The sequence below is a fragment of the Podarcis cretensis genome, assembly GCF_951804945.1.
Source record: "Podarcis cretensis genome assembly, chromosome: 5".
Lineage (NCBI taxonomy): Eukaryota > Metazoa > Chordata > Lepidosauria > Squamata > Lacertidae > Podarcis > Podarcis cretensis.
The window spans coordinates 55,564,920-55,587,527 of NC_137174.1; the positions used below are offsets into that span (position 1 = coordinate 55,564,920).

Genomic DNA, 22,608 nt, shown 5'->3' on the forward strand with positions numbered 1-22,608 from the left:
TCACAGAATTGTAGAGTTGGAAGGGACCCAAGAGCCATCTAGTCTAACCCCTGCAATGCAGAAATCTCAGCTAAAGAAAGCATCCATGACAGATGGAGTACTGAAGTATTATCCCCCTTAACTATTTCCTTTCCCTCTGGATACCATGTGTGTTATTCAAATGATTCTGCTAATAGTGTGGACTATAGATAAATAAATAAATATTAAATAAAACAGATAAGGTGTCAAGTGACTCACTGTGGGCAAGGTAGCAAGTTGGTCAGGATCCCAACCCCTACTACACATAACTGTTAAGATAATCAGAGTCAGTAATCTTTTACCATAACTGTATTGTTGCATTAAACAAACCTATTATGTACAAATGTCCTCAGTTCCACAGTATTTTTACCAAGAGAAGTGCAAGAACAAATTCATATGGGAAACAAGAACATTTTATTGCCCCAGTTGCAGTGCCCTGTTTGCTTCAGCCAAAGGAAATCCCTAAAATATATTATTTTTCTGGTCAAGGGGAGAAGACATAGCTCCATGAAAGAGCACTTATTTTGCATGCCTAAGGTCTAAGATTCAAACCCTGACATCTCCAGGTAAGTGTGGAGAAAAACTCCTCTCTGAAAAGCTGCCGCTCAGTGTCAACAATCCTGAGCTAGCTGGACCAATGATCTGATTCAGTTTTCTAAGGAGAGAGAGAAACATGCAGAGATGCTTGGCAAACCCTAAGGATTTCTGAATAAAATGTGTGAACTTTTTTTATTATTATTATGCCTACCCCCATATTAGCAGCTATGTTTCCTTCAAGGTATGCAATTATTGTTTCACCCATCTTTTTTTACACACTGCTATGAAGATCACATTGCTCTTTTTATTTCATTTTCAAACAAAAGCATTTTCACAAAATTGATGGGTTTCTTTCCCCACCTACCCACCCAATTTGGCAGTAAGCATCCATTCTATTGAAAACACTGCGCTGGAAAAACTCAGCAGCCTACAGATGCTCAGTTCTTCCCAGTGTGCTTCATCCATTTCATTTGCATGAGCATTTTAGACTGCGAATACGACATGCCTGATCTGCTATGGCTCAGTGATTCGGCTATTTCTGGATGGTGAAGCAGAGAGACACACTTTGGAAAAGGGGAGGGAAGCTTTGGAGCAAGAGCTTTGTTTAATAAATCAGTGCAGCAGCAGAAGAACACAACAAACCAAGGCTTAAATAGCATCCAGAAAAGCTGCTCGGACAACAGTTGGCATCATTGTCAAGGATAAAACACATCTGCAAAATGACCCTCATAGGTTGAGGAACCCAAGCATTGCTTCTGTTGATCACAATGAAGGTTACAGAAGTAGATTCCCCCCCCCCATATATGTTCAAACAATACATTCAATATTAGTACAGGAAGCATAACCTTTGTACTCTAGGTATTCACAAGGACCAACAGCTTTTGTTTGGGCTGTGTGAAAATTGCCTCACAAGCCACATTCATGACCCCATTCACAGGCAATTTGTGTTGGGGGGTGGAATTATGACAGCAGCAATAGCCCCTTTTATGTTTATTTTTAAAATAAATCTATATACATGTGTTTGAAGCCCACAGGTGACAGAATCTTTGTTGGTAGCTGCTAGGTTACTTCCCAGTAGTGATGCATGGAAATGAGAGCTGGACCATAAAGAAGGCTGATCGCCGAAGAATGGATGCTTTTGAATTATGGTCTGGAGGAGACTCTTGAGAGTCCCATGGACTGCAAGAAGATCAAACCTATCCATTCTTAAGGAAATCAGCCCTGAGTGCTCACTGGAAAGACAGATCCTGAAGCTGAGGCTCCAATACTTTGGCCACCTCATGAGAAGAGAAGACTCCCTGGAAAAGACCCTGATGTTGGGAAAGATGGGGGGCACAAGGAGAAGGGGACGGCAGAGGGCAAGGTGGTTGGGTAGTGTTCTTGAAGCTACCAGCATGAGTTTGACCAAACTGCGGGAGGCAGTGGAAGACAGGAGTGTCTGGCGTGCTCTGGTCCATGGGGTCATGAAGAGTCGGACAAGACTAAACAACAACAACAAGGTCCCTTCCCCCTAAACAACCATGAATGTAGCATTGTTTTGGAATGTGCAAGTTTTGAGGAAAACAATGGCAGTGGCCACTGAGAAGAGCTCAGAGGGTTTTGTGGGGGGAGGGAGCCCCAAATCATGTTTACAAACAGAGACAAAAACGGAATACCACAGTTGTCATTGCCATGGAAGGCCAATTTCCTTCCATGAATCCTCAAATAATTTACCTCCATCCCCCAAAAATTACCACATTTATGAAGGAAATGAATTTCATCACCACCACCCCAATTTCAAACCCAAAGGTCTCATGGTTGAGTGTAAGAACATTTTGCTCAACACCAGCTTCTTCATTTCCAAACACTGTGGTTCTTAAAAGCCCTCCTTTGAGAAAATTTGGGTCAAGACTAGTTCATTCCTTTATAGGCATTTATGATTTACTATTGTGGAGTGTACCTGCCCTCCTGTGAAGTTTTTAAAAAATGTCTTTCAGAAAATATTTTTTTTCTAAAATTATCTTTAAAATATTTACAAAGCTTATTTACTATTTTATTTATTTACTTTTCACCATCTATGTCTCAAGGCAGCTTGCAACAATAAAAAGATATGTAGTATACAAAATTTAAACCATAAACTAAACCTCAAACATTTAAAGTGGCAGAAATTTAAACAAGAACATGAGAATTTGAAACATTGCAAAAGGATTCATGGGGCAAGGGCCTCACAAAATAAAATGGGTTTAACCAGGTGCCTGAAGCAGGGTTGGTGCCTGTCTAACCTCTAGTGGGAGAGAGTTCTACAAAACTGAAGGCATGTGTTCTCATTGATATGAACCCTGCTTCTGGTCGGGGGGAGGGACCACTGACAGTACCCTCCCAGATAATCTCAAAGTGATCAACTTGGGCCATACAGTGGAAGGCATCCCTTAAGGTATAAGGAAGGCCTAGGTTTTTCAGGGCTTTGCACAACAGTAGAAGAACGTTGGAACTGGCCCAGTAGTAGATGGGAAACCCATGCAGGTATTTTAACACTGGTGTAAAGTTTTGGTGGTGTTCTGTTCCCATCACCAGTCTAGCTGCAGAATTCTGTATTATTATTATTATTATTAATACTGCGCCCATCTAGCTAGGTTTCCCCAGCCAGGTGGGCGGCTCCCAACAGAATATTAAAAGCACAATAAAAGATTAAACATTAAAAACTTCTGTAAACAGGGCTGCTTTCAGATGTCTTCTAAAAGTCAGATAGTTGTTTATTTCCTTGACATCTGATAGGAGGGCATTACACAGTGCGGGCGTCACTACTGAGAAGGCCCTCTGCCTGGTTCCCTGTAACCTCACTTCTTGCAGTGAGGGAACTGCCAAAAGACCCTCTGAGGTGGACCTCAGTGTCCGAGCTGAGCGATGAGGGTGGAGACGCTCCTTCAGGTATACTGGACTGAGGCCGGTTAGGGCTTTAAAGGTCTGCATCAACAATTTGAATTTTGCTCAGAAACGTACTAAGTGTTCATTCTGAGATACTTACAGAAGACTATTGAAGCAGAGCTCAAAGTGTGACAGAATCATGAAATAACACAAGGGGAAATAAGAAAAGGAAACTGAGGACATCCACTTCTCCCTAGGTTTTTCGCCCATCTATGAATGAGACTTCCCTCTCTCAAAACAAGTAGGTTCTGATCCAGCAGCCAAGAGAGAGAGAGAGAGGAATTACATGTTCCTCCTCCTTCCAGATGAAACAAAAAGGCATAAAAGCACCAGTTTTTCCTCCGATCGCACCCGTTTAATAAACCAGGTCCTGCATGCTTCATGACAAGTGAGATGCTAATTGGTCTTGACAGCCTTGCAGAGAAACAGACAGCAGATGAAACATGAAGGAGACCAGCAGTGAAAATTGAATTACAGGAATGGGTTCTCTTCTGAAGGGCATGGGAGCCACTTGTGAGGATCGACACAAGTATACAAGAAGTGAGAACTTCAAAGGCTGCAGAACTGTATGCAAAATTGATTGCCAATAAATGTCACTGAATACAGGGGATGTTGAGGAAGCACACAAAGGGTGTGCGGTAAACTGGGCAAGGAAAAAAACCCACCCTAAAATTGACACCAAATAATTGATCCAAATAATATTTATTTTCCTCTGTACAACCAATACACTGTTGGTGGCAATAAAAAAAGGTCAATAAAGCTCAATAAGATACAGGTTTGGTAAGAACTCTTTGGTGAGAGAACCCCAGCAGAGATTTATAATCACAAAACATGCAAAGCGTGGAAAAATAGGCTGTTAGACCTTTAAAATATGCCCTTCTAGGTTCCAAAAATTCCCTTAGCATGGAAAAAGACTATATGCTTGGTAAGTTAAAAATTGCTTACTTACAAACTCTTCAAAAGTCAGATTCATTTGCTTTTCCATACAGCATTCAGAAAACACATACAATAAAACTTGGCTTAGCTATGGCGGTGAAAGTTCCTAAATTATTGGTATAGTAACATAAGAAAGGCTTGTTAAAGCCATGTGATCTGAGCTACAGCAACCAGCTCAAAGTCTTTTCACATGCTGAGCTTCTCTGGAACAAAGGCTTAGTTACCTAGACCCTCCCAAGGTAAGCCAAACCTGGCAGGACAGCTTACTCTATGATTTTAAGCCCTTTACGCATTAATTAGACTTAAGCATGTTGGTTATACAAGGCTGGTTATCCCACATATTACAGCATTCCTGCTGCCCACCCACCAACAGAGGCATTTGGGTTTGCCTTAAGCATGTGCTTGCACGAACAATTGTAACTCTTGACGGTGATGGCTATGGACATGGCTGCCAGAAATCCCCAGACTTACAAGAGCTGTAAATGGCATCATCACAATCAGAGACAGGCTACTTGCCATTTTGGTGGGTGACTGGTTCACACATGCATTTGCTTGTATGCGGGTACATCCAAAGAAGGCTGGTATAATGGGAGATGCAGGGTTCAGTTCACGGGAGATTAAAGGAGTGCATAAGTGAAATGATGTACAGCTATGGTAGCATGTTACCAATTGTGGGATCACTCAAGAGGATGTAGTCTGACCAAATCTAGTCTTTTGTTGGCTGCAATGCATATTGGCTTCCTTATTTACATAACTGGTAGCAAAAGCGCCGAGAAAAGATGATATAGCAAATGGTCAACAGCGGCAGCAAATCAAGGGTCATTTGGTTCAGAGATCTGGGTTTCCCTTACTCCAAATGCCCTTGAAGGTGGACTTGATGGGGCTCCCATGGCCTTCTTTTGCCAGGTGAACTCCACCTAGTCTCCCCTTCCTTAATTTTATGGTGACTTTCAATCCCTTTCTCTGGCTCTCCTCCTATGGTCAGCCCTGCTAGTGCGTTTCAGTCTCTGCTCTCCCATAAGAAGAAGACAGAAGAGATATAAAGCCCATTCTCTGTCTCTCCTTTTCCTTCTTGCCACTTGGGCTTTTGTCTGTGCTGGCAAGGCCCCATGTGCCCACCCAGGTCAGTGGTCTCATTTGGCTGTGGGTGGCCAAGGTCCCACCAACTAGGGATGGGTAAATCCTCAAATTTTCCCTTCTTTTCTTTCTCATGCTTCCACATTTATACATCAACTTGTGATTGTTTCTTTTTTTAAAAAGTCCTCAGCATATCAGTGCAAATTTGTCCTAATATACACATATTTATTTGGAATTTTGTCTAATATATGCAATTTTGCCAAACAATTTCCCCCAAAATAAAGCATTTTGTACGCTTTCTTCACTACATTCACTAATGCTATTTTCACTAGTTTGCCATAAACATCTTGCAGGCCACTGTGAGAACAGGATGCTGAGACCAGGTTTGGCCTGATCCAGCAGGCTCTTCTCGTGTTCTTATGTTCCCACCAGGAAAAAGAAAAATAAAAACTTCTGAAAAAGAAATAACTTTTTTCTAGGAAGTTTATTTCACTTGGACAGTTTAGAAGCAGAAATGTCAAGAACTTCTTCAAGAGCACACTAAATGTCAACAGTGTGAGGGTGTCGGTGCAGCTCTTTTCACAAGCACTTAAAGGAAAGGTCAGGCATGAAGCCAAAGGCCATCATGGAAACTTGGTTGTCTGCGCTTTTCAGCAGAGGTCAGCTATGACTAAGAGTTAGTGAAATGCTTCTGTGTGGTGCTGCGTAGCAATAAGTAGGAAGTGAACTATGAAGGAGAAAGGAGACTGAAAACTAACAGCATAGTAAAAGGTGAGTGGCTATGAAGAAACAGACATTCTGAGAGATGTGTGCTCTTCCAAAATGCCTTTGTACTTCTCCTGAATCCCTGGTTGATTTGTGGACTTTACTATAGCTAAGGTGTGGGGAACCTTTGGCCCTCCACATGCTGCTGAACTACCACTCTCTCAATCAATTTTGTGCTTGTCCATATAACCCTACTGTGTAACAGTTGCTACTTACCGCAGCTACTATTATGCCATAAGACCCACTGTCCTATAATATCACATATGGTATGTACAGTTGTTTATGGTTTCATATTATTTTTGCTCTAAAATGTGTGAGATCATGATGTTGTATTTATTTTCATTACTTAGAGCTTTAAGTACTGATGAAGCCCAGGACAGTGAAACAAGGCCAATATTCCGGAAATCCTTATCTAGACTCTGTGTAAGGATTTTGTGGAACTGTAACAACTTTTCATGTGGATTTTTTGGACTTTACCAACAGACAGATGGAATAGACACCATTACACGGATAGACTTATGCATGAACTGACTAAAGAATGATCTGATCCACTGGGTCTTCTGCTTTGTTCGTTTGTTGAACTTTATGAGTTACTTCCGTTGAAATTTATAATTTGATATTATGAACAGTATACCTTATTTATTTAAGAACACAGCTGGTTACGTCTTGTGTGTTTATTGAGTATGCTTTACGTGACCATAGGTTTGTTTGTTGTTGTTGAACTACAACTCTCATCAGCCCCAGCAAGCATGGCCACTGGCTAGGAATGATGCGAGTTATAGTTCAGCAGCTTCTAGAGCATAAAAGGTTCCCCAGAACAGCTATAGCTGTTATGTATTAAATAAGAAGGTAAAAGTTAATTCTGCTTTTCCACCAAATGGAACCACAATGTGCCTAACAAGGAGCTAAAATAAATTGGTATGGATTCCAACTAGCCTTTTGCCAGCAAGAGCATCCTTTGAGCAGGATTATACCCATGAGGTGCTCTCATCAGTGGAAGGAAGCAACTTTCACTGATATCATAATCTTTTTGCAGCCCCATGCTTCAGAGGGTTGTGGGGTCATTGAGAGAAGCATGAAAAGCAGTGAAAAGGGCTGCAGGGGGTATCTGTTAAAAATGTGTCCCCGCTTCTACCACCAGGTCCCTCCACTGGTTCTCAGTTCTGTCCATGAATGCAATGAGTTGTTCCATCCACATAACCTAGCTGGAATCTAAGCCAATGACTATCACAAAATAATAAAACAAATTTAAAAGAAAAGCAGACATCCAACTGAGCAGTAGTAGTAAACTCATGCAACTTAAGATATATCCAAAACCTTCTGAACTAAACATTTGAAAAGGAGGAGTAATTCAGCCTCAGCCAACCACAGCCACCAATGTCACCACTGAGAAGGCTGATATTGTGTGCAAGACAAATAGGTAAAATAGGAGGGACTCCTTAGATAATGTCCAGATGTATGAATAGGATGATACAGGAGAAGAGACTCCAAGAACTGAATGGTGGCAGATGGCCTAAAACTGCAAATAGGCGGGCAAAATCTAGTCGAGTGAAGCTTTGCTAAGCACAGATCTAGCTATAATGGCCCCTTCTAGCTATAAAGAAGCTGAGCTCTTTCTGAGCTTTGGGTCAGCAAGTAGATCAGGCTTCCTCAAACTCAGCCCTCCAGATGTTTTGAGACTACAATTCCCATCAGCCCTGAACACTGGTCCTGCTAGCTGGGGATCATGGGAGTTGTAAGCCAAAAACATCTGGAGGGCCGAGTTTGAGGAAGCCTGAAGCAGATACTTCTTAACTGATTGGCAGCTTCCAAAGCTCAGTCCTACTTCAGTTGACTTCTGCAGCATCAGCTTTTTTTGGGGGGGGGGTGCTACCTTACCTAGCAGCAGTGGATCTTGACACCCTGTCAGTCTACGACTTTCAACAATTCTCCAAAAAGCAACAAAAATCCTAAATGTTCATCTTTCAACTAACACCTAAGAGGTTGTTGGCTTACAGCCCCATCACTACTGACCATTGGCTGTGCTGGTTAGGGCTGATGGGTGTTCAGCCACAGGTTCCCCATTCTTGACCTATGAACAAATCCATAGCACACCCTTATGCGGACAGCTGTCATTCAACAGCTTGTTACCACTGCTGATGCTATTGAAGTCTAAACAATGCAACTGCCAGTTCAATTGTTCCTCTGCACAGCTATAAAATAGAGAGATTTCTCATCTACAGTACTGTCAAAATCATCCATGGAAAGAAGTAGTTGATTGGAAACTCACATAACCTACTTTACTTAAAAGAGCTGTGGTGTATCCCGGTTTCCATGTCTGAAGTTCTCCCATAGCCTCATGTCTCCTCTGCTTAATGATGGCAAAATTAAACTAAGCTCCTTCTAAAGAGGAGGCTCTGGGGAATATCAGGAAACAAAAGGACAGGAGTTTCAATTCTCTCTTCTTGCTGAGAATGGATTCTGCCTCATATAACTGCTGATGTATAGTCATCTTAAAAGAGTTTGTTAATTTCCAATGGGGAAAAGGCATAAAAGACGAATCTCCTTATCTTTAATGGAATGTTACTGAGCTATACAAAATGGCTCACATTCAAAACAAGTGGGGAAGTGTCTTGTCTGTTTTGCCATGATAAGAGACTGTGTTTAGTACACAGCATGCATTCTGCTCAATCTGCTAAATGTGAGAGTGGTTTAAACTTAATGACAGAGAAAGCTTCCAAATGTCTTGGGGCATCACTTGCTTAAAAAATAATCATAATCATCAGACTATCTTAAAAAAAAAAAAAAAAAGGCATATCAGACGTTGCCACATAAAGGACTGGTGCATTAAACATTGCTTGTGCTTTGTCTTTCAAAGCCAAGAGTCCCTCCTGCTAATTTTGGGAATGGGTGAAAATCATGAGGGCTCAAAACATGTTGCACATTGACTGTGTTTTGGCATGCATAAGCCTCAGACTCATGTGCTCCTACCTCCCCACGCTTCCCCCTTCATGACTGTGAGGAGACTAGAAGCACATACTCCATTTTCAGCCTACCATGGTTTGTTGTTACATTGTTGCCTGGTTTATTAAACCAAGCCTGCTTCAAAGTATGGTTAACAATCCTGGCTTGTTTCAATATACTGTAGGTAACAATAGCCACAGTTCTGGTCTGGACATGACAACCACTTGTGGATACTGTGCAAATTTATTTACTATAATTACAACTTGATGAAGTCATGCCAAAGTTCAACGCATTCAAGGAAAAGAATCAAGGTCAGCTTTGGTTGATTAATCTTGGTACTATCTGAACCTTACAATGATCCAATAAAAAAGCTGTCATAATAACTGCAGAAAACTCACTCTGAATTGTGGGGAAAGGATGGAAGAATAAAAACATAAGATACCAACTGATGGCTGAACTTCCCCTGAAAATCCCCTGAAATTAGGGTGGTCACTTATGCATCCCCCAAAAAGAGCACAAAAGGAATACATGTTTACATATGCTCATTCAAATGTAGAAATGTAAATTTAGAAATAGTTATAATAAACCAGTACATCTCATCATAGCGGGAAAGACTGTGGCCAGGTAACTTGTCTGCTTGCTTACTCTGCTGTCCAGATGCTAACTGAATGGTGGGCATTTTCAAGGCCTCTGTTTTCTCTTTTTATTGTTCTTTTTCAATCCTTAAGCTGGTCTTGGACCAGACAACCCCATCGAACAGAGGACTGTCTCCTGAAAAAGGTGGGTTTTGGTCACCTTGTCTGAAAAATACCTGTAACCTAAACTGTTTTATTTCCTCCCTGCCTCTTTCTGCTAGCCCTCCACCATTTTTTTCCTAAGCATTATGCCAATCAACACTCTGCTAAAGTCAAACATGGACAGAATAATAATAATAATAATAATAATAATAATAATAATAATAATAATAATAATAATTTATTATTTGTACACCGCCCATCTGGCTGGGTTTCCCCAGCCACTCTGGGCGGCTTCCATAGAAACCAAAAGTACACTAAAATATCACAGATTAAAAACTTCCCTGAACAGGGCTGCCTTAAGATGTCTTCTGAATGTCAGGTAGTTATTTATCGCTTTGACATCTGATGGGAGGGCGTTCCACAGGGCAGGCGCCACTACCGAGAAGGCCCTCTGCCTGGTTGCCTGTAGCTTTGCTTCTCGTAATGAGGGAACCGCCAGAAGGCCCTCAGCGCTGGACCTCAGCGTCCGGGCAGAACGATGGGGGTGGAGACGCTCCTTCAGATATACTGGGCCGAGGTCGTTTAGGGCTTTAAAGGTCAACACCAGCACTTTGAATTGTGCACTTTGAAACGTACTGGGAGCCAATGTAGGCCTTTCAAGACCGGTGTTATGTGGTCTCGGCGGCCGCCCCCAGTCACCAGTCTAGCTGCCACATTCTGGATTAGTTGTAGTTTCCGAGTCACCTTCAAAGGTAGCCCCACGTAGAGCGCATTGCAGTAGTCCAAGCGGGAGATAACTAGAGCATGCACCACTCTGGTGAGACAGTCCGCGGGCAGGTAGGGTCTCAGCCTGCGTACCAGGTGGAGTTGGTAGACAGCTGCCCTGGATACAGAATTGACCTGCGCCTCCATGGACAGCTGTGAGTCCAAAATGACTCCCAGGCTGCGCACCTGGTCCTTCAGGGGCACAGTTACCCCATTCAGGACCAGGGAATCCTCCACACCTGCCCGCCTCCTGTCCCCCAGAAACAGTACTTCTGTCTTGTCAGGATTCAACCTCAATCCATTAGCCGCCATCCATCCTCCAACAGCCTCCAGGCACTCACACAGGACCTTCACCGCCTTCACTGGTTAACATATAACAATAACATCATTATTTCCTGTAGGCCTTGGGAGGGGAGGAAACTAGGTCTCTGCCCACTTTCAGCAGCTACTACTCAGCTCTGATCATCGGGTCAACAAGAAATGAAAATGAGCCAGAGTGGAATACAAAGTTAGAAGCAGTTTGTGAACTGAAATTGTTCACATACCTGGTCTTCCAACCCACTAAATTCAATTTCCAGCACACAATGAAATGAGTGGGAGGAGAATCATTTCATTCTGTGCTTAATATCAACCCAGTCTGTGCAAGTCTAGCCCAATTGTTTCACTGCGTTGGCAAGAGATATTGCTTCACATTCACTGAATGCCTGAGCCAGATTTTATGAGGTTTATCTTTGACAGAAGAATACGATATTTTAGGGGGAATAATTTTCCTGATTTTAAAACAGGATTTCCCTAGATATATATTTTTTCAGGGGTGGGGAGCGAGTGATCACACAAGGCTCCACACATACCTAAAAATCATCTTCCTTCACCTGGCATTGACCCTGACAAAGTTATCAGCCAGCAACCAGACTGGCTGATCCAGAATATATATTCTATGCCCAAGCCTTCTTACATCTGTAACCAATAAAGCTGTGGCTATTTCAATACCAAGTTGATATTTAGAAAAATATCAAAACAGAAAGAAAGGTGTCTCAGGAAAGGCATAGACTCGTGTTCTTTGCAAATATGCAAAATTGTCCATACATTTTAAAAAAATTGCACTTACGTAATTTTTGGAATGGAACTAAATTTCGCAGTTCAACATTTTGTATAGCTGTAAAGCAGGGCTTGAAGTTCAACAAACATTGTTTGCATTCATCTGGTGTGATTACAAAGCTATTTTTGTCTTTTGCTTAGTCAGGACAGAGAAAGGATATGGAGGAGCTGCAAAAATGGGCAATGCAAGGGATTTTTAAAAAAATAAAAAAAAATCCCTTGAGAGCCAGTAGTACTTTAGATTTAACACATCGCAAAGGAGGCATGGGATCAGAGACACTCTGGCTTTCAACCTTCATAGCTGTTCTTCTTTATTGGAGCTGTTTATATTGAAAGTTAAGAAGAAGAAGAAGAAGAAGAAGAAGAAGAAGAAGAAGAAGAAGAAGAGGAGTTTGGATTTGATATCCTGCCTTTCACTCCCTTTAAGGAGTCTCAAAGCGGCTAACATTCTCCTTTCCCTTCCTCCCCCACAACAAACACTCTGTGAGGTGAGTGGGGCTGAGAGACTTCAGAGAAGTGTGACTAGCCCAAGGTCACCCAGCAGCTGCATGTGGAGGAGCGGAGACGCAAACCCGGTTCCCCAGGATTACGAGACTACCGCTCTTAACCACTACACCACACTGGCTCTCTTAAGTTACCTGCTATCAGGAAAAGGAGAAGGCATTATGGCCTAGCCTTACTATGATGCTAAACTCACACAGGTGCTTATCTCAACAGTCTTTTAAACATCTTTTACCTTGATGCTTTGTTACCTAGGCTGCAGTGCTTTGCTGGCTGGCTGCATACTTGTAGGTGCAGCAGCCACTTAAAGGAGGTGATTTGCATTTCAGAGCAATATGCAAAGACTGATTCTCTACTTCTCTTGTCAAGAAATGGGAGTGGAATTCACTAAATATAGCTGTAGACGAGGTGGACGTGGACATATTTATCCCTCTTTCAAGTTCAGGCCTCGGGGCCAAATGAAGCCCTCAAGCCCTTTTCTGTCTGGCCATCTAGACTCTCACTAGGTCATGCCACTGCCAAGGCCACACCCCTCCCAGCTTTGCCCTACGTTCTCTCGGCAAGTGCTTTTGCCAGGCTGCAATGTGTCCTTGAGCTGTGCTAATGTCTACTGCTTGCCTGGAAGGAGAGAAGTTTTTGTATGAATTAGCAGGAGAAGTGGAACTCTGGGCTCTTAAATTTCAGCAGCAGTGTGATGCGAAAATACAGTGCTCCCTGCCTTTTGTGGTCCATTCTAATGCGTTGTTTTGGTGCCCTCTGCAACATGGTGCCCAGTGTGACCGCACTAGTTGCCCCACCCTAAAACTGCCTTTGGCAGGAATGGTCACTGAGCAGGAACGCACCTGCCCTCCTAGCAGAAGACTTTTCATTGGTACTCTTAGTTGATGAGTCAATTCATATTCCTGAATGTCTTAGTATATGTTTACCCTTGCCAATACTTTCTCAGCAGCAGAATAGAATCAAGGATCTTCCCTAGTTCTATTCGCATTGACTTTGAGATAGATGAATCCACGTGCACTTTTGCCCAACTGATAGGACATGAGAGGGGAAAAATAGAGGCAATTATGCAGCAGAGAGGAAAACAGAAAGAGACATTGTTATAAAGTAGGTTGTCCTGTAACCTCTTAACTTGAGCATAGGGTGCTCATTTTCTCCCTTTTAACATCACCCCTTGGGAATCAGTATGTTATAACATGTCACTAACAGAATTAGGAAAATAGCTTGACTGATGTGTTTGGAAATGCACAGTTTCCTCTCCCTACAGGGTAGAGGACATTTTCACTTGGTTGCAAATTTAATAAGATGCTGGGAAATGACAGATAGCATAAACGATGAGCTAACTATAGACTCAAGGGAGTTGTGGAGGAGGAAGAATCTTTTCAACTCAGCCTACCAACCATCATCTCAAGATGAGAATATGGATTTGTTTGTTAGCTGTTTCCAAAAGGAACTAGACAACAAAGTAGAGATGCTTCTGAAATTCCAATAACCCAAGTTCCTCCCAGTTTTCAGAAATTCCAAATTACATTGGTCTTATTTCTAAAGCCGAACGAATTATCTTAGGAATTAGTCAGTTTCTTGCTTCTGAATTCAGTACTGAGACCTATGCTGGCCCAGTATGCCATATATTTCAGTTGCCTCTGTTCAGTTGTTTCATTTCCTCTCCTGTACATTTACAATATGCATATGCACTTTGGTAAAGCATTTGAAAAAAACGCAATCTTTATTTGAACATACATGTTGCATGTGTGTATAGTATCACAACAGAGCTGTCTTGATGTAACTGCACATCTTTCTCTTGGTGTTTTAACAGTGTGTAGGAGTAAATATATTTTGTCTGTTTGTTACAGTTATAACCCATCTTTCCTCCAAGAAGCTCAAGGTGGCACACAGAGTTCTCCTCCCCATATTATCTTCACAACAACTCTGTGAGGTAGGTTAGGCTGAGAGTGAGTGACTGGCCCAAGGTCACCCAGTAAGATTCATGGCTGAATGGGGATTTGAACCCTGGTCTCCAAGGTCTGAGTCCAGCACTCTAAGCACTACACTACTATGGCTCTCAGTGTGTGCATATGTATGTATCAATATCACACTGCACAACATAATTCCCTTTTTACAATATTTTACCAATCAAAAGACACAGAGCAGTTCCAAAACAGGTCAGACTTATTCCCAAATATATAGGAACTAGTACACAACCCTTTTGAGCATATCTTTTTTTGGGGGGAGGGCAGGATTTGGGATTAGAACAGTAGGATCAGAATTAAGGTGGGGGTGGAAACACTTCAAGTTATACAAATATAACACTAATTAAGGACAGTGACAATGCTGAGCATATGTTTAAATTAGAGTTGTCTATTAACATCATGATTTGATTGGACCCCAATTTGGCGCATCAGAAAGCAATTTGCCTCAGACCAAGGTGCTTCATAAAATGTCCAATATGGCTTGAAGTCCATCAAAGTTTATTTTATTATCATCCCTACCCCATTCCCCCCCACCCAATTGTTTTCTGTTTTACAGAAGTGGGTGAAATTTTCAGGCAGACTAGACTGCCCAGATAAATCATTCCATGTTACAAGCAAAATAGATCAACTATCTGAGTAAAATCATTCCTTCTGATTACAAGATAGACCTTTCAGCCACAACAGAGCTGTTCCTTCAGCATCTCTTCTAGTGTTTGTTTTGCCTATCCTCATCACCCCACATTTGCATTAGGGCATTGTGTTAAGCTTAGATACATTATTTTTGCTGTTAGTAGACACTTGTCTAGCTCACTGATGTGCTTGAGGGATCCCCTCTTGAACATGTGCCACCTTGTACAGATCCTCAGCCTCTGACAAACCAAAATCCTTTTGAGGCACCCCACTTTGCTTCAGATTTTGGGAATTATTCAAATCCAATGTAGATACGTAGCTGAAATTTCTCCTACTTAAAATGATGACACTGGAAATTGCTTAACTTTGGTTTGATGTTGCAGTGATTCTAAGAATGAGTGAAGAAACCATTTGGAATGAAGACCATCAGTTTCAAAATGTGTGCTTTGTTACTGATCCTAGCTAGACCATCCATTATTATGCAGTTATAATATAATGGGAGGAAACTCACCAGTAAAATCTGTTCGGAGTAATCCGTTCATGCATAATCTGCCATCTTCTTCCAAAATCCATAGAGCTATAAAGCTGAAATACAGAAAATCCAATTAGTGAGTCTGTAACATGCAATAAAGTGGCACATGGCCACTGTTGATGAAACAAGTTTGATCCTCCTACCATAATAATAAAAAAACAACAACCCTGTTTTGTATTGAGTCCCAGCATGAGGTTCTTGCTAGAGTTCTAAGAAGAGAATCATTCACAATGTGCTCAAGTTCTGAATGTGCATTTTGAGGCCAGGCTGTTTTGTGCAAAGTGTTTCCATGGTGTGGAAACTGCACTTTGACCTTAGTTTCCCACCATCAGAATTCCATGAGATTTAACCTTTGTTACATGTCCTAGCCCTAGAGTTATGGTCCCTGGAAGGGGGGTGTCATATCTTAGTGGAGATGTGCCTCACCTGGGAGCTGAATTTCTCCATATCTGAGAAATATGAGACTGCAGAAGTAGATATGGGTTTTGTTACTCAAAGCGCACATATATGGGCTTTAATGGAGGTAATCATCCTCTTATTAGACTTGTGTTAAACAATTCATTCTTTTACCCTTAACTGTATCTCCTGCTTTTCAGTATGAAATAACACCCGAAGAGAAGAAGAAAATCAAATACACATCAAAACAACCATGAAAAATAAAAATGATCAAATATAATAAAAAACAAACACAACAGGGACAATTCCAAAGCAGAGCAAACAGCCACATAGTGGGAAAACTAAACCTCTCAAAAGCCTGCAAAAACAAAAGCTTTTTCATAGCAGCTAGAAAGCCAGGATGGATCAGCTGATCATCCTACAGAGGAAGAACTCCGGAGCCTGGATGCAAAGGCTGGGCTGAACACCTCCTCTTCCATACACCAAGCCTCCAATGGCAGGGAGAGGCAGGCTGTGTAAGCGTTACCAGCTTAATGCATAGCTAGGGTGTTCTTTTTCTCAGTTCAGATGGAAGCTGGTTTGGGGAGGGGAAAGACATCACAAGCAGTATTTAATATGAAATGACAGGACAGATACTGATTGTGGCTAATGTTGTGTGGACGCTACCTTCCAAACCAGTGGTAGGAGCACTCTGAGTAAACACAAATATGTATGCAGCTGCAGAGGAATTGAGTTGTGTGTTTCTTGGTTTGTTTGGGGTTGGGGGGGGGCTTTAGGATAGCCTAACTCCAGACCATGTTCAGTATCAAGAGCTCAACTTTGGTTACCTTCAGAAAAGCATTACAGTGGTACCTTGGGTTACATACGCTTCAGGTTACAGACGCTTCAGGTTACAGACTCCGCTAACCCAGAAATAGTACCTCGGGTTAAGAACTTTGCTTCAGGATGAGAACAGAAATCATGCGGCAGCAGCGGCAGGAGGCCCCATTAGCTAAAGTGGTGCTTCAGGTTAAGAACAGTTTCAGGTTAAGAATGGACCTCCGGAATGAATTAAGTACGTAACCAGAGGCACCACTGTATTGGTGTGCTACAATACTTAATAGGTATGAAAGAATGGGGGGGTGGCCTGCAATGTACATTTAAAGCAGTATCATGCCACTATGAATAACTATGGCTTCCCCCAAAGGATCCTGGGAACTGTAGTTTGTTAAGGGTGTTTAGGCATGTTAGGATACCTTTATGCCTTTCACATTCTCAGAATGACTTAACAATCAATCCCTCTTCCCAGGGAACTATGAAAACTGTAGCTCTGTGAAAGCTCTTAATAAGTGGCAGTTCCCAGGATGCTTTGGAGGAAGCCATGATTGTTAAAAATGGTATGGTACTACTCTAAATACATAGTGCAGATGGGGCTTCATTCCTGTACAGATCTACAGAACGCTTGGTGCATCACTTGTAAGAATCCAGCAATACTTGTGGTACACAAATGCTGTGGATTAGATATCACTTGGCAGCAACGTGTGACCAAACACAATGTCAGTTTTTTTCCACAGGCGACTGAATATCATCAAGCACAGAGGCTGCTATTTGGCTTCAGTTATTCTCATTTGGCTCACATAAGTACTTTAAAAAAGAAAAGAAAAGAAAAAAGTTTCTTAACAGCTGTAGATGTGGCCAGCTCAGAAGCAGTAAGGCCCTTTCATTGCAGTTAGTCATGTGCCCTACGGTTACTCGCTCAAAAGCATCCTTCTGCCTATCATTGCAGGAGCCAGACCAGCTGCTGAGCAGTTTCCCCCCCCCCCCTTCTTCATATTAGATCTCAGGCTGACTGATGGTAGACGAATTAAATTGAACTTGTAGCCTTTAGGCGGATTCAGATAAAGAGATAAGAAGGAGACTTTTCATTTGAGGGTGCTGGGCTTTTCTTCCATTCTTTCTACCAGTCCCCTTTGAATTTCTACTGAAATCAGATAATCAAGAGAAGCAGCAGTTACACTGCACAGATAGTAAGGTTGGGTGGGGGGAGCAGGGAAGAAGGTCCCTTTAACCCCACTTTGTTTCATCGCAGCTTGACGACAATTAATCATGGATGCAAATATAAAGGTCAATTACACATTACTTAAAGAAAGCCAATAAACTAAAGGCTTCTGCAAGCATAAAAGCTGAGTGCACATGTGCCTTCTGTTCACCTTGCTTTCGGGGCCCAGAGGAGATGTCAAATGCAGCCAGGAGAAATATAGATGGCATTAGAAAGCCATTTGCTCTTGGAAGGTGTGCAGGGTGCAGGAATGAAAGCTGGTTCATTGTGAAGCCTGCTTGTAATTCTGAGATGCTGTTTTCCCAGTTTCTTTCAAGAGGACATTATTAAAAATTCCATCCTCTCAATGACAGGATATGCTGATCTTAAACAGGTATGTAAGTGCAGTGCCACACTGAGTGGCTGGTGTCAACACAGCTACAATAGCATGCTGTCACTTTCAAGTCTTTTATAGCAGCTTACTACTATTTCTTATGCATTGCTGAGACAAGCTCAGAGCGAACCTAGTTGTGGACCCTTTCTACAATAGAGAGCAGGTTCATACACTCTCAGTCCTTACACCTGCTGGAGTCCATATGCTGAAATAGGGGCTTATGAACACAGAACCCAACAGATACCAGTTGGATCCATGCAGTTGTTACTTCTTGATTTTGAAATACAGCAATCATGCATTTCAGACTTATGCACTCTTGATTCTGCACCCCTAGGCACAAGAGACATCCATAGTACAGAGATGAGTTGGATGTTCCACTAAGGATGTCTGGCAGGAAGGTACGTCTCTGTTTCTTACTCATGTAGGCTCATCTGAGCAGGGCTCTATGTCACTGATTATGTCAATGATTATGTCAGGGAACTTTTGGCCCTCCTGGTATCGTTGGACCATAAACTCCCACCATGCTTGACCATGGGCCATGCTCACTAGGGCTCATAGAAACTGAAACCCAACAGCATCAGGAGAGCCAAGGCTATATATGATGGTTGAAATGCCATTTGGAGGATGCCACATAGGTGGCTTTTCCTATAGGGCCACCAGTGTTGTATTCCCTTTCTGTGTTGCAAACAATGCTGTGCACCATCACTCAGTGACTTAACTTGCAAATGGTGGCTGTTGTTAGGGAAGAAACTTCAACCCATTACACCATGTTTGTTCATCATGACAGTCATGTTGTTGCAGTGCTGTAGGTTGCAACGCTGTATGGATGCAGCAGTTGCTGCATTCCATCCTTACTATTTCATTCGTGATCATTCTTTAGCTACCTAAAGAATCAGTCTGCTGGGAATGGCAAAGAGCAAATTTTCTCTCTCTCTCTCTCTCTCTCTCTCTCTCTCACACACACACACACACCCCAAGCAGGTACTACAGTTGAATAAAATCACAGCAATTCCATGGATTTAGATTATGAATTGATAGCTGTAGTTCTAATGTGACAAATATCATCTGCCCCTGTATCCCTTGGATAGTATTTTTTCAAACTGGTGATTCTCAGGTCACTTATTCCAGAGTGAGAAATACAGAGTAGGTTTTTTAAAAAAATTAAAGAGCTTCCAAAATGTAGAGCTACTTTTCAAATGTAGCTATGGATCCAGATTGCAAATATTTATACCAAAGAAGTCTTCTGTGCATCTTCAAAGCTTGCTTGATTTATTTTCAAATTACTACTTGTCTCTTGTTTGTCATGCTGCACTACCAACAAAGCTGTTACACCTGGTTTTACAATGATGATAGTAAGCGTCACTTTTTATTTTCCTTGTCTGCATTAACCGCATATCCTTAAGCTTCCATCCCAATATGTGATAGCAAGCTAATTGCTCAGCCTTAGTTTTCTAGAGAAGATCAGCCAAAACTGGGGGCATGTGAACTTAGTTTTTCATCACCCACCATGGATTTGGAGGGAAGTTAAATTATATAAATGATAAATGAGTTAACTTCAAATCTCCCATGCCCAGATGTTTGTGCATGTTTCAAGCTGATAACTATGGTCTGTGAGACTTGATTGTGTTCCAGATTGGCAGCAGGTCAAAAAAATGTTTAAAGTAGATTCTTCCCAGGTATAGTGGTACCTCAGGTTAAGAACTTAATTCATTCCGGAGGTCTGTTCTTAACCTGAAACTGTTCTTAACCTGAAGCACCACTTTAGCTAATGGGGCCTCCTGCTGCCACTGCGCCGACGCTGCTCGATTTCTGTTCTCATTCTGAAGCAAAGTTCTTAACCCAAGGTAATATTTCTGGGTTAGTCGAGTCTGTAACCTGAAGTGTATGTAACCCGAAGTACCACTGTATTTACTAAAATTCCCTAATATGGATGGTATTTCATTGACAACCACATTCTGTTCCTCCAAAAATGAAACTCTCATCAAGCAAACATCAGAGTGAAAGCCAGTGAAAGAGTGAGAAGCTAGGCTGAGCCATTCAGGAAATCTTAGAAGGCATCAGCCACTCTCAGTTTGACATCTAATCCCACTTCATATGCCTTTTCCCATCTAAAGTTGTTGTCAGGACCTCATCAACTCAGGTTTGCTCTGTGGTGACCACATTTGCAACTGGAGTAGTAACAACAACAACAACAACAACAACAACAACAACAACATTTATATGTCACCCACTCTGGACAGCTTCCAACAAATTAAAGCACAGCAAGACATAAAACTTTAAAAACTTCCCTGCCTTCAGATGTCTTCTAAAAGTCACATAGTTGTTTATTTCCTTGACATCTAATGGGAGGGCATTCCACAGGGCAGGCACGACCACTGAAAAGGCCCGTTGCCTGGTTCCCTGTAACCTCTCAATGAGGGAACCTCCAGAAGGCCCTAAGAGCTAGATCTCAGTGTCTGGACTGAATGATGCGGGTTAGAGACGCTCCTTCAGGTATGCAGGGCCAAAGCCTTTTAAGACATTAAAGGTCTGCCCCAACATTTTGAACTGTGCTCACAAACATACTTGGAAGCCATGCCTCCTGTCCATCATTGCACTGACTTTTCTCGGTGGGCTGAGGGGCAGCTCACAATATTGTACTGGCTGCTTTAGCTTCTTCCTTCCCTATGCATCTGCCCCCACTCCCCTGAAAAATGTTGCCCTCCCCTTCACATACACAACAATACAATACAGTTATGTTGTGTGGGAAGAAGTCCAAGTGCATTGCATTACCCATTTGCTTAGGCAGTGTGGGGAAACTCCACCATGCTGCAAGAAGGCTTTCTGGCATCCTTACAGCACCAGAAGACAGGGAGTGCCCCCATGTTGCCTAGGCAACCAGGTGACTTCTGTATTTGCCTCTTCTGTGTCATTTGGAAAGATGGTTAGGGTTTCTTGGTTACCTAGGCAATGTCACCTAGGTATTTCCCTGCAATGCCGCCTAGGTGTTTCCCTGCTTTCCTCTGAACCTCAGCAGAGGGCTGGAAGACAGGGATGTGCTGGAAGATGGGGCTGTGTCCCCAAAGTCCCTGAGGTAGAGAGCTTGTGGCCCTTCAGAAATAGACTGCAACTTCCATCATCCCTGATTATCAGCTGCGCTAGTTAGAGAGCTGGTTTTCCAGGCTTAGAAATACAGAAAAGTTCATTTCCCCTTCTTTTTGCCAATAGGTGAATTTTGTCCGTTTTCCTATGACACTCCTGAAATATCAGCTAAAGCAAGGGCAGAGTTTCATGATCTGCAAACAAGACTGTGGAGTTAGGGGATTATTTCCACTCAATCTTATAAAACCTCTTAGTCTCATCTACAATACAACTTAATTTTCTGGGTACAGTGATGGTTTCACGTTTGCTACATCATTATATACAAGCACATTAGCTGGACACATACAGTGTTGCTTTCATTCCCTGCCCATAACTTTCCCATAGGCATCTGATTTGCCACAATTGGAATCTATCTGCATATTTTAAAACCTTTATCCACTAACATGCAAGCATTTCCTAATTTTATTGCCTAGATTCTATAGTTGAAAGGTGGATTCTGTGATGTATAAAGCAATCATTATCAGCAACATGAAGATTTTTAGATCCCCTGTCAATGCATGTTTAATTCATTTTTCCTTTCAGTCTAATCAGCACATGGGAAGGGAGTGAAATAGCTAAGCAAAGTAACTAAGCATTTGATCTTCCTCTCCACATGACTCTGTCTCTTCCCCAACTATCTCCTTCCCAGTTAAAAACACCATATGGCCATGTCTGCCACAGGGGGCACTGGTGATTTTAATCAGTTCCATCAACTCTCCGAGCAGGTTTGATGGGGCAAAGCTGTTGTGAACCAGCATGCCAAAAAAATACATTCCTTCCATCTAATACAGGAAAGACCAATATTCCCCTTGGGGCACTCAAACACTGTCCTTCATTTGCCTTGCTCCAATTGCTCATAAAGTGTTTAAACATCATAAAATCTCTTTAGCATCAACAGAAAAGGAAATAGAAGCCATACTTCTAAAGCAAAGATAATTTTGTTTTCCTTCAAATGCCCTGTTGTATGATGCATTCTTTTCATTCAAGCCTGACCAGTTCTGAGGTGCATTCGCTAGCCATTGCAGAGGATGGTAAGTCTTCTTCTGTTTTGCCTAAGTGCAAAATTTCGAAGCTCACCTATTACCCAGAGATAGGAAGCCTAAACACCTTGCTTCTTCCCAAACTGGGGTGGGAAGCCTCTGTTCTGTGGGCTTCATAAGACCCACCAGGTCTCGCCATTCAGCCCGCAAGACCATTTTTACCAAGCCATACCCACCTACTCTGCAATTAAGGGCAGGACAAGATCTGGTTCAACTGAAAGGGGCTTACAA

General features: G+C 42.2%; 1 protein-coding gene across 2 annotated transcripts in view; it reads right to left on the minus strand.

Annotated features, from left to right (window-relative positions):
- The window catches only part of SORCS3 (sortilin related VPS10 domain containing receptor 3), a 418,783-nt gene that overhangs the window by 140,541 nt on the left and 255,634 nt on the right, over window positions 1-22,608 (minus strand). For both annotated transcript variants that reach the window (XR_013838924.1, XM_079976042.1), the window contains exon 5: window positions 15,390-15,463. Coding sequence is in view for 1 of the 2 variants with exons in the window: in XM_079976042.1 (XP_079832168.1) it covers window positions 15,390-15,463 (74 nt within the window). In the remaining variant the exon portion in view is untranslated. The remainder of the gene's footprint in view (window positions 1-15,389; window positions 15,464-22,608) is intronic.